Source organism: Melanotaenia boesemani, chromosome 2 (assembly GCF_017639745.1).
Source record: "Melanotaenia boesemani isolate fMelBoe1 chromosome 2, fMelBoe1.pri, whole genome shotgun sequence".
Classification (NCBI taxonomy): Eukaryota; Metazoa; Chordata; class Actinopteri; order Atheriniformes; family Melanotaeniidae; genus Melanotaenia; species Melanotaenia boesemani.
In genome coordinates this window covers 15,344,494-15,357,244 of record NC_055683.1, presented here as the reverse complement: position 1 = coordinate 15,357,244, position 12,751 = coordinate 15,344,494, and the positions used below count along the sequence as shown (strand labels likewise).

At 38.9% G+C, this 12,751-nt stretch overlaps 1 protein-coding gene across 8 annotated transcripts in view; it reads right to left on the bottom strand.

The window, feature by feature from the left end:
- Positions 1 to 12,751, bottom strand: part of nfixb (nuclear factor I/Xb) — a 177,297-nt gene that overhangs the window by 151,272 nt on the left and 13,274 nt on the right. For 2 of the 8 annotated variants that reach the window (XM_041996882.1, XM_041996978.1), the window contains exon 3: positions 5,213 to 5,248. The exons of 4 other annotated variants lie outside the window; for them this stretch is intronic. In XM_041996882.1, the coding sequence (XP_041852816.1) occupies positions 5,213 to 5,248 (36 nt within the window). Of the gene's footprint in view, positions 1 to 5,212; positions 5,249 to 8,187; positions 8,352 to 12,751 lie in introns of those variants that run through there. 2 more of the 8 variants (XM_041996931.1, XM_041996947.1) reach the window with 2 other exon arrangements.

The following is a 12,751-nucleotide window of genomic DNA, read 5'->3' as shown; positions in this document are numbered from 1 at the left end:
GACCCATGGCATACTGATACAGTGGCTTGAGTGCTTTGTTTTGCTGGGTCATAAGCTCGAGTCGGCAGGTTCCACAACAAAGCTGGAAACTCGATATCACATTGTTTTGTCATTTATGGAAATGTTACTTGTTGATTAAAAAGAATGAATTACAGTCAGCGTTTGGTCCGTGTGTGTTGATACTGGCAGACATTCAAATTTACTCAATGTGAGAACAAAGCACACATAGAAGATTTTCTCAGCCTGTCCTCTATAGTCCAACACACACAACAAAACTAACTAAACACTGAAATGCACAACATTTTTTCATTTTACAATCTGCAACATGACTTCATTGTCTTTACACAGTGAAAGTTTTGGCTACTGGAAGCAGCTTTAAAATGAATCATTTTAAAGCTAATCTGAAAATTTTCATGCAATGGACAATTTATTTCAAAAGATAAAAGCTCCCACTGAAAACCTCCACTGGAAACTTTCATTTGCTTATTGTCACTTGTAAATGTGAAATTCACTCTATTGGATCATGTGAGCCTTGTTAACACTTGTACTGCGAACCTAAATTTCTGACTATATAAATATGATTATGTCACATCACAGATGCTTTGTGAGCCAATCAGCTTCAGATACACTGTGATTGTTGATTAGATTTTTTTTTTTTGGTCATCAAATAATTACAACCCCATTCCAAAAAAAGTTGAGATGTTGTGTAAAATGTTAGTATAAACATAATGATCTGCAAATCTCATAAACCCATATCTTATTCCCAGTAGAACATAAACAAAATAGTAGATGCTAAAACTGAGACATTTTACCATTTCAAGCAAATATTGGCTCATTTTGAATTTGATGGCAGTAACACATCTCAAAAAATGTTAGAACAGGGGCAACAAAAGGCTGGAAAAGTAATTGGCACAAATCTGGAGGCACTGGAGGAACATTTGACAACTAATGAGGTTTAACAGCAACAGGTCAGTGACATTACTGGGTATAAAAGGTGCATTTCAGAGGGGTAGAGTCTCTCAGATGTAAAGATCGACAGAGGTTCACTAATCTGAGACAAACTGTCTAAAAATTGTGGAACAATTTCAGAAAAACATTCCTCAATATAAAATTGCAAAGACTCTGGAAATCTTACCGTCCACAGTTTAAAATATTATCTAAAGAATCAGAGAACAAAGAGGAATCTCTGTGCGCATGGGACAGGACCAAAGGTTTTAAGTGGATGCTTATGATCTTCAGGCCTTGAGGTGATATAACATGATCTACTGGAAATCATTGCATGGGCTCAGGGAGTCTTCCGAACTTCCAACTTTTTATGTTTGTGTTACTAAAATCAAATTCAAAATGAGCTAACATTTTTACATCTGATATGTTGTTTATGTTCTTTTGTGAATAAAATGTAGGATTTATGAGATTTGCTAATCATAACATTCTGTTTCTATTTATATTTTACACAGTGTGGCAGTATTGGTTAAACAACAGAGTATCTTCAGTCAGAGGCTTCTTCAGGTACACTTCGAAGAGGCCATAGTAACAGTCTTACACAATGACTATTCAACATGACCGTTTCTTCTTTTTTATTTATTCAAAACTAGTCATTCATTATTACACTACAAAACTATCATTTCTCTTTGGGATCAATTTGATTTTATCCTAAAAGGGGAGTGTCTGCCTTTGATGTCTGAATGTAAACCCAGAGATGCCACACCCTTTTCATAAACACACATTTCTGTCTTTTTACACACATTAATGTGTCATGGGGGCCATTACAGCCTTTTCAACGGCCCTGGCAGATCAGTAGTCCTCACATTACAAATGTCCAAATTATGTTTTTATAAAATTATGACTCATAATTGCAGAAAAGAACACGCTGTGCTGAAACTCACACATGACAAAGCTTTCAAATATTTACCAGAATGTAGGTTCATGGTTAATTCTAGTAAAACCACACTTTGTTTTGGTGGTTTCTAAATACAGAACCCCCTCTCCCTCCTCTATATTCCTCATACATAGTCCTATTCTCTTGTAGACTAAGTATTTTGTGTTCCTCTGTATATTTTAGCTCAATTATGTAATTTAGCATCAATGTGTGTGTGTGTGTGTGTGTGTGTTCAGTAGCCATGGCAACAGCACAACATATCACCGACCACAGAACCGCACTGGGGCCGCGGGCACTGCCAGGGTTGTGCCAAAGACTAATCCATGCCAGAGGTGACATGAGCAAAAGAAGAGTGAAGCGGGTGGAGACAACATGGCACACACATGCAAAAATCACACTCATTCAGATGTGTGTGCACACAGACACACCAGCATATTCCTCTCCCCTTTCTCCTCTCGCTCCTCGCCTTCCTTTTAAAACACAAGCGCACACACTGGATATCCTCCCATTCTTCTTGGCTGGAGCCTCCCATGGCAATAGCAGTAGGAATCCATTCTCCACGGATGCTGGGACAGCTGTGCTGATATTGAATGAGACACAGTTGGTTCTGCCTCTCTCTCTGCATGCAGCTCCAGATAAAAACTACATGCTACTTAATTCAAATCTATATTGCCTGCTGCCAAGATGCGCCCAGCTCATCTCATCTTTGTCTCAGCCACCAAACACAGCCCTGAATCTCTTTGCAGAAAAAAAAACAAAAACTGCTGTAAATGTGCTCCTGCTGACGCATGGTGGCCTCGAGTCACCAGCTGACAGCAAACAGAGAAAAACTGAAGACTGACAAAGAAATTAATCACAGAAACCTTCATGAGCATTTCAGTTTTATGCTTGCAAGTACAGCGTGTACTTAGAATGCAAATAATCCACAACATGCTTTCCGCTTTTGAAGCTGCAAAGGCAACATGCAAAGCTGGGTGAAGCTGTGGGGGCTACCTCTTTGGTTTGGCTAGTGGGCACGAATACACAATATGCCACCTTTAAAGAGGTAAGCAAAGGTGTAAACCACAAGTTTGATCATAATATGATGTTAAATCAATGCTTAACGACTCAGTATTTGCTGACAACACTAATATGTTCTGTCTTGTAGTTGTTTGCAGGGGCTGGCCTGCGACCTAATGAAACAAGTGTGGGAGGCAGCGTCTGCCATTATGACCCCTTTATTGTCCTAAGAGGAAAAGGGAAAAAAAAATCCGGGATCACCTGCTAAGCATGAAACAAGCACCACAATTCCCTTACATTCATACAGATCAACAAAAAAACGTATAGATTAGGCCTATGTGTCAATCAAAAGTGTTAGGAGTTCACGCTTTCTTTCTCCACGTCTGCAGGCAGAGCGCTTTACTGGCTCTGCATCCCTGCAAAGGTATTAATGAGTTAACTTCTCTTTGAAGTTTGGCAAGTCACATTAGGACTGTATATATAGACTCATGACAAACACACTAGTGTGCAACTGGAGCAGAACTCATGGTGATTCTGTAATCTAATAGACCAATCTGGGGAATTTAATACAGGAAATACAAGCAACCCTGAAACTGGTTTTGGAGTTTGATTTTAATGTAAAACTGCAGTGAGGAATGACCGCTCAGACCCGACTGACACGACAGCATATAAAGCTGATTTCAGGTGCATGTTTCCAGTTACCGCTTGAAGCACACGTTCTGATACTTTCTGTTTATTCAGACTGCAGCTCCATCAGATCGTAATCCTCTAAACAGCTGTTCCAACTCAAGCCATGGGAAGAGAGAGGAGAGACAGCATGGCAGAAAAGGTTGGGGGGGGGGTCTTAAAAAAATATGCGTAGCGATAATGCTTCAAAATCCAGGTATTGATTACATTTATTTTATCATGCTCTTCCTCTAGATATTAATTTGGTGTTTTCCTTTAAAGCACAGCTGATAGCTGGTGGTGACGATATAATACGTCCTCTTAGAGAAACATAAAGAAAATGATAAGGAAAAAAAATGCAGGGATTCAGAGAGGAGAGAGCAGTAAGTGACAGAGCCCAGACTTTTAAGCAGAAATTACTTCTGGCTGCTAAAGGATTTACAGAACTGTGCAAAAGTCTTGAGCATCTCCGCCTCCGAAAACATTGCTTTCATGAGGCCAGCAATAGTTCTCCAGTCTTTAAAAAGTTTTCCTTTCAACTATCGCTTTTTTTTAGGCCACTAACAAAACAAAAAACACTTTTTTTTGTCAAATAAACTGGTTTTGTGTCGATACATAATGGACAGCTTAGCAAAAAATCTGTTTAAAAATCATCTTTAGGCACTTTGTTACCAGCAGCCTTTTGCAAAGACACATCATTTGTTCACATTTCATTAAAAATTCCAAAAGTAAAACAGTTTGAAGGTAAGAACTTTATGTTTGCACCAATAACACCAAAAACTTGGCACAACTCACTATGATATGCAGCGAAACCTTGACAAAAGAGGACAAGTGAGGTGGAGAAGAAGGAATTTAAATCAGTGACAACGGGTCTTTTTAAGGGATGAATCATCAATACTATTGACAGAAAATGAAAAAAGGCAGCCAACACCCAAAGAAGAGCTTTGGAAAGTCCTTCAAGAGGCCTGGAGAACTATTCCTGAAGTCTACTGTAAGAAATTGCAAGAAATCTTAAAAAAAAAAAGCTACTCAGATCAAACTGACCTTCAAGCTCAAAGTTCACCAAACAGCCGTATACAGTATATTTATATTCCACTTAAGTTTCAACATTTTCATACATTTCTGCACCTATTTCCGGTTTTCTTGCATTATTAAAGAAAAAAAGTGGCTCCAGACGTTTTCTGCACTACATCATATGGTGCTTTAGAGAGACTGTGTGACAAATCAGCCAGAAACAAATGAAGGATGTCGCCGAAGAAAGAGCAGCTTCAAGTCGTTTAATCAACATAAAGACACATTTCAGGATATTACTTTGGATGACACGTGGATGGATGTAACGCATTCAGCGCTGAGGCTCTCTGCGCAATTTCAAAGCACAGCCGGCGTTTTGGCTGCACCATAACTGGCAAAATATATAAAGGCTATGTGCCTTTTTCTAAGGGTTAACTTCTATTCAGACAAAAAAAAGAAAAAGGAAAAATAAGAACTTTCCCCTCAGATGGAAAGAAGAAAAAAGATTTTTCTCTTTTCTGTACCATCAGCAGCCAAACAGAAGCTGCATTAAAAAATAAACATTTTCTCTTGATGAAATATGGGAAGATCATTTTAAAAAAGAAAAGAACACACACACACCTAATGCTAAATAAATAGGGACTAAACAGGACTTACCACTAAGGCATTGTTTAGAAGGTGAGTAGGGTAATACTTTTGTGTTGAGAGGGTGTTAGGAGAGCAGGGGTCAGCATCCAGGCGGGCAGAAAGGGGGGCAGAGGGAAGGAATAAGTTAAAAACGGCGCACCAGTGAACACAGTCTCAGATAAAAAAAACATAAATTACGACCTGCATAAAGATCTGAACACATTTATAAATGCACTGCAACCAAAATATCTTGTGTTGGTTTTTAATGAGGTTGTGCGTCATCGTGGTCTGCTCGGAGAGATGCTGTCGGTTAAAAAACGAGCAATAAACTCTGAAAAGGATGTGAACATGCAGTTGAAGTGATTGTAAATTGAAACTAACATAGATTAACTTCTCTCTTATAAATAAAAACACACCTAAGCTACAATAAAAGCAGATTTTTATTCCTAACACACAAGAACACACACTCCTCTCATCTTTCCCTGGCCACTCTCTGCCCAGCACACCGCTCCTCCTCAGGCTTTTATCACAGTTAAAACTCCTTTGTTTGCAAGTCTTTTCATACGAAACAAGTTCAATGTTTTGGTTTATTAAAAAAAGGAATTAGTTGAATAAAATGTGCCTGTTTTTCCTCATCTGCAGACAGAGCTGCAGGGGAATGCTGGATATGTGTGTGTGTGTGTGTGTGTGTGTGTGTGGTGACATCTTTGAACACTGACATTAATAAAGGAGCAGCATTTTTTCTTAAAAAAAAGTGTGAAAATAAAGACAAGAGAAGAAACAATATGAGGGGTTATTCTTGCTCCAAATGCACTTCCATCATTTTAAGTCAATGACAAACGGCAACAACCATCATGTGCAACATGTGTGCTGCATTACTGTGTGTCAGCCTCTGTTGCCAATTAAGTTTAATTAAGGGAAATTTATGTAGCTAAATAAAAAAGCTCCTTTTGTTTAGGTTTATGTGCCGTGACATTTTTTCTTCTTATTTAAAATCCATCGAAGATAAAGTCATCATGCAAGGCCTGTTTGGGACGCACGTATCCAGTTAAACTATTTAAGTGAATATACATCTTACACGTAGAGCAAATTGTAAAGTAAAATAATAACATGAGAATGGAATCAGCTCAGCTTCCACATCTGAGTCTTAAAGTCAGCAAGCTTTTAATAGTTCCTTCCATAAAATGAATAAATAAAATTAAAACAACCAAAATCCCCCTTCTTCTTTCTGGTGTTGCTATAAGAGGCCGACATTATGATCCTTAGCTGCTAATGTTTTTTTTAAATGGAAACCAGACGTGACTTGTGCCCAAACCAGAGGAGCACAGGCCTGGACACCCCGTCAGCCTCTGGTAGCAGAGTCGCAGAGGATGGGAGGAAAAACACTTTCTTAATAAAAACCACTGTAAAAAGCAGGAATGTATCACACATCAAACACAGACCCTGGCAGTCCGCTGTCAGACGAAACCAATGAGGGATAAACAAGTCTGCATCATTAGAGGGAGGTTTCCAGCAGCTGTGTACAACACAAGAAAGGTCACTGCAACCATGTTGGATATCTTCAGAATCCAATAACGTGGGAGTAAAAAGTAAAACCCTGAAGGGAAAATGTTGAGAAAAGAGATTTGTTTTGAGTTAGTGGTTTTATTTGTAATAAAAAAAAAGTTCCTATACTTTATAATAAGCTTAAAACAGAGGCAGCTAAAGATCCGGCAGGTGCACTGCATGGAAATAAGATGAAGGTTTGAAATTTTGCTGCCTCTCCCTCCACTCTGAAAATGTATGCAAAGGCTTCAGAATTTGATCTTCTGTGAATAAAATGAATAAATATGGGGTAAAAAAAAAATTTTTTTTATACAGTTCAGGTGCCATTTTAAGAGTCAAAAGAATTAGAAATGTGCTGCAAGAGTAAAAAATGCAGCACACACTTACAAAAAGTTTTCAAATCTTTCACTTTGAGCATTTTATGCACACAAAAAAACAGAAATTAATACAAAAATTGACTGCGTTAAATCTGATATACAACTGAAATTGTAACAAAGAGCTCGTTAATATGAACAGCAGGCAAAAAAACTAAGTGAAGTTATGAGACACAGCCGGCAGCCAGAATCTGTTCTACTTAAAAAAAAAATAACATATTTGTATTTTCAGCCTAAATTTACTGTAACAAGAAATAACACTACTCTCTTAAACGAGCTAATAAAGATCGAGAGAAGATCAAACAGCAGCTGGATGCAGATTTGACATTTCTGCGCCTCTCCTTAGTAGAACTGCACGTGCTCATATGTTGCATTCAAGTTCAAAAACGTCTGGCGCAGCAGAGCGCCACAAAAAGCGCCATCTCACAATGTCATACAGGATACGTCTCCGTTCATTTATTACACATACACACAAGCGCAAAAATCTCTCGCGCTCCCGGTTCCACACGAAAGCAGCCCCAAAGGCGGCGGCGAGAGCCCCCCCCCTCACGCCCCACCACCACCACCACCTCCTCCCCACTGTTTCTCTGCCCACACCTCTCAGATAGACAGAAAAAAAAGCCTCCACACTTGGGAAAATGTTAACAGCAGTAACGTTTAACTCCGCTCCCGTGTTCGTCCCTGCGCTCCGCTTTCTCCTCCTTCCGCAGGCTCCTCTCCTTCCTCTTTTCTTTTTTTTTCTTCTCTCTTTCTTGATTTTCTTTTAAAATATAAAAATGAATTTAGGGAGAAGCGCCATTTTCTCTCTCTCTCTCTCCCTAAAAAAAAAAAAAAAGGCATGTGCGGTGGAAACGCACAAGAAAAGTTTGCGTCCGAAAGCGTCCAAAGAGTTTGGGGAGGTGAAAGTTTCAGAGCGAGTCAAAACACAAGAAACGAGCTCAAATACAACAGAGAGACAAATGGTAAATAATATTTTTAAGAAAAAAAAGGAAAGAAAACAGAGGCGGCGCAATTTTAGAACACAAAAATATCGCCTGACGTCCCCCCCGCTGTTCCTAACAATGAAGTAAAGAGAAGAGAATTTACCTGTGTCAAGCAGTACGGGGAGTACATGGTTATTTTTAGTAGGGAGGACCGGACAGCTTATTTAAGTTGGATGGAAGCTCGGTATAGTGCTGCATTGCAATCGCTCGCCGTCCTGTTTCTCTCACTCCATGCTGCTGCAGCTTACAGTAACCCCGCCTAGAAAGTGAAAGCTTGCACAAACTTTTTCAGGGAAAAAACTTTGTCTCCCTCCCCTCTCCTCTTCGCAGGACTTAAATCGCTCTCCTTCAAATTCTCCTGAAATACGATCTTTTAAGAAGAAGGAGCAAAACAAAAAAAGAAAGAACAAGAATCTAGATTCATCGAGGTGTTACCGAGAAAACTTTATGATTAAAAAAATTTTTTTTGGGTTCAATCTTCGGTTTGGATCCGACTCGCTGTACGCTGCCCATAGGCTACATCCGCAATTCCTTGCGTCTCATATGGCAATGCCATGCTTTAGTTGCCTTCACTGACCCGTGCAATCCATGTTACGAGCATATAAATAATGATCAGAGGGTATGAGCTGCTCAGTGAATCTGTAGTTACTTTGACGTGACAGGGAGACACGTAAACGCACCGTCAAAAATGCTATTAGCATAAGAAAACGTGAATAAGGTTGTATTTTCAGACGTGCAAACTTGCTGTATGTGAGAACGTCTCTGACTACACCGGCAAAAAAAAAAAAATGCTTTATTAATATTAGTTGTGGACACTGGCAGATTTATGTGTTCAGCTGCTTGGAAACCTGCGGTTCAAGCTTCTGATGTAAAGATTTCTCTCAAGTCTCACGCATTAAAACACTAAAGTTTGCAGTGGATTATGTACTTGAATTCATTTGCAGGCGTTTGAATCAATGTGTCTTCTCATCACGGCTGTAAAGTCAAGTCTATTTATTTACTGAACCATATTTGACCCAGTCTGGAAGCCACAACTGTAGCTTAAAAACCAGTGAAGTCAGTCCAAGCCAAACAGTGACTGCAGCGTTCACTATGAAGTCGAAAACTAGCAAACAGTGAAGACAGACGTATAATCATAGCCTCTGAGCTGTATCAAAATAATAAAGCTGGATGTGGAAACACATCCTGCACGGGTTTTTTCATGCACACACAAACAAAAAGAATAAGTGATGCACAGCTCACGTTGAAGTCATAAAATATCACTTCTTGGACCGTGCTCTGATTGTGGTGCTGTTGGGAATTTAGGTAGGAGTGAGGTCATAAAAAGAAAAAAGAAATGAAGAGCTGAAATTTTGGGTCTGACATTGGAGTCCCACAGATTTATGAGGCCTACTGCTTGTGCATTTCAACCGCAAGCCTCTGCAGGCGAAACAAAGAGATCTGGGCTCTGTGTGGCCAATTACTGCACGAGGCCAGAAACGCGAGCCAGAGATGCAGGCAGGCGGGCGGGTGGCGAGGGAGACAGTGTGTGGTCAGGAGTTTATGTACGCCACAAAACTGTAACCTCCTGTCCTCACCACCATTCGAGGTTATAACACCGGCATTCCTCTGTGTGAATATGATACATGACTAATCTGAAAAGCACATGCACAGACACACCCAACAACACATACAAAGACACGCTTTTAGGCAGGTGTGCTCACACCAGCAACTGCCAGCAACTTTTGAGGGATTTTCTTTGTTTTCAGCTCACAGTGAGGGTGTTGATTGCAGCGAGTGCTTGCAGTCATCTCCTTTATGGAGTCGACTTGCATGCAACACTCCTCTGCCATGGCTCCTTAAATGAGCCACACATTTAGTGGTCTGTGTGAGTAAATCTCTCATTAAACAACACATTGTAGGGCCATATGCTATGGTTGGTGGGTCTGCTGTGGCTCTGCTTTTTCACACACACTTCAAATATACATATTTACCGCTGCTCCAGAGCGGCCAGCTCGCTAACAACTTCACCCACCAGCTTGTTGCACAGTTACATCAGAACTGAGGCCTTCATTAAAAAAAATTATCAGAAAATATGCTCAGATAACCACAGGGAATCTTTGGGTGTGCAAGACAGGTAATTCAAGAATGACAGCAAACTGCACATAATGCATGAACTGTGCAAGCACATACAATGTCATGCTGCAACCAGTGTTGACACCACACCTGTCTGTTGCATGTTGTAGGAGATGGGATATAGCAGGAGCAGATAAGTGGAAAGATGGTTGGATTGTTGGGCAGAGCAGATGTCAGCTGTAGCAGCATATTTAGATACGAAGGGCTTACAGTGGAGCTTTTTAACTCAGGGGAATTCCCTCTTAAAATTTCCCTCTTAAAAAGTAATTATTCCATATAATTTGACCCCTTAAAGCATTATTTAATTTAAAAAATAGCACACAAGGTTTGTGTTCTGTAGAAGAGAAAATCTGATGTGATCTTTCTAAAAGCTCCAAAAACAAAAAAAAAACTTTTCAATGAAAACTGGGACAAAAACCAGGTCAGTGGCCAAAAGAACCTGAATAAACTAATAACTGGAGTCCTTGTAATGATTACAAGCTGCTAAACATGGTGGACAACATCGCTCAACCTCTCCACCACATCATGATTCTAGGTGTACATTTATGTACTTTTTGGTTATTTCAATTAATAATTGATTATGTTTGGATTTGATCTTAGTTTAATTATTTAATTACATTTAAAACAGCTCATTTCAGTGATATTATTGCCGAGTTATTATTTGCACTTTTATCGTAACTTTGGTGTTTCATGATGTATGGGTATTACAAGTAGATGGACAATTAATGAACCTTTAAGGAGGTTTACGGCAGACTGTGTCAGGGTAAGTAGGAGTTTTGTTTTTTGTTGGCTGGGGAACATGAGGGTAGGAGAGCTCACGGTTTGTCTGACCGTTTTCTTTTGTGTCAGAGAGGAACTGCAGTGTTCATTTAAAAGGTTGGTCTATTGACGTTTGTATTATTTATTGTGTTGCTTAAAGATGCACTACAGAACTTTTGCCATTTTCCCAGTGATGTGCTCTCTATCGACAGCTAATCCAGCATCCATCTTGGATGCTACCTGTTCTCTCCAGCCAACCAAAGACAGTCTTTTTGCTGAGTCAGCCACGGTGGGCATTCAAAAATGGCAGGTGTGTTTATATCGATTGTCTAGCATGTGAAGAGAAACTCGGCTGCAACATCACGCAGCGCCCCAGATGAGAAAGTTGCATGAGGTGGTTTCTCAGCCTCAGAACGATGCTGGGTGGCGATGGCTCCAGAAATGCGCATAATAGATGTCATTGTGCCATCAAACTAGTCTGGAACACAAACTTACGGTTGGAAAATTACGTAGTGTATCTTTAATAAATCAGCAAATAGACTGTTTTTGTGGAAGACAGTTTTTTTCCGGGAACACACATCAGTCATTAGCTCCGAACTTAGATGGGTTTTAACGGAGAACACAGTGATTAAACAACATAGGGTCTTCAGTCAGAGGCTTCTTCACCTCTGCACCAATATGTCTGTACGAAATGGTCACCCCTGCCCACAAATCTAAATAATCTAAATGATAATTTCCTGTATAATATAATTTCCTTTGGGATTAATAAAGAAATATTCTTTTCTGGCTTATAAACTTATGCACTGATATGATGGAAATGTTTAAATAAAGAAATGGAAAGTCTCCCGGTAATCTATTTTACCTCTTACACTTCTCTGTGAAACAAAAAAACCTGCTCACACATCCCCATCACAACTACACTTCATATTTGGCCATCCTCCATACACAATAAGTAGTAATCAAACAGAAACGGGTCTTCAGGCAGAGGTCTCTTCATCTCTGCTGCAGAAATTACCTTTAGAGAAAATCATTCCTGCCAACAGAATTAGCCTCCCATAATAATTCTACATTTTATTTTTCATTCTTTATATTGTTTGTTTATTTATTTATTTATACATCTATTTATTCATCTATTGTTTTTAATTATCTATCATTGAACAATATAATTACATTTTGAATTAATGAAAAATATCATCATATAAACAGATGCATTGATAAAATGGGAATTTTTAAATAAAGAATTAGAAAAGGAAAGTTTTGTTTCTGGCTTTCTTTTTGTCAAATGTGTTTGACCTCTAAAACTTTTTTATGAAACAAAGAAACCTGCTCGTTCTCTCCACTACGGTCCATGTTTTGCTAAACAGAGTTCACATTATTACACATCCACTGCACAACATAGTAGCGATCAAACAACTAAAGACCTTCAATCAGAGGCTTCTTCACCTCAGCTGCAAAAATTACAGTAGAGAGGTTCATTCCTGCTAACAGCCTCATGCAATGACTACATCGTCTATTTAATTTAATATTACTGTTTATTTACTTATTTCATTTAACTATTATTCATTAATATATATCAGCAATGATTTCTTCTTATGATTACTAAAGAAACTAATAAGTAAAGAAATATTCTATTCTATCCTATACAGAAAATGTCTTGATACCTCTGAAGAGCATCTGTAAAATAAAAAAATCTGCTCACACATATTAGCCATAACTACACTTCATGTTTTTTTTTTTGTTTTTGTTTGTTTGTTTTTTAGGCTTTTTTTGTTTGTTTTTAAAGGAAAACCATC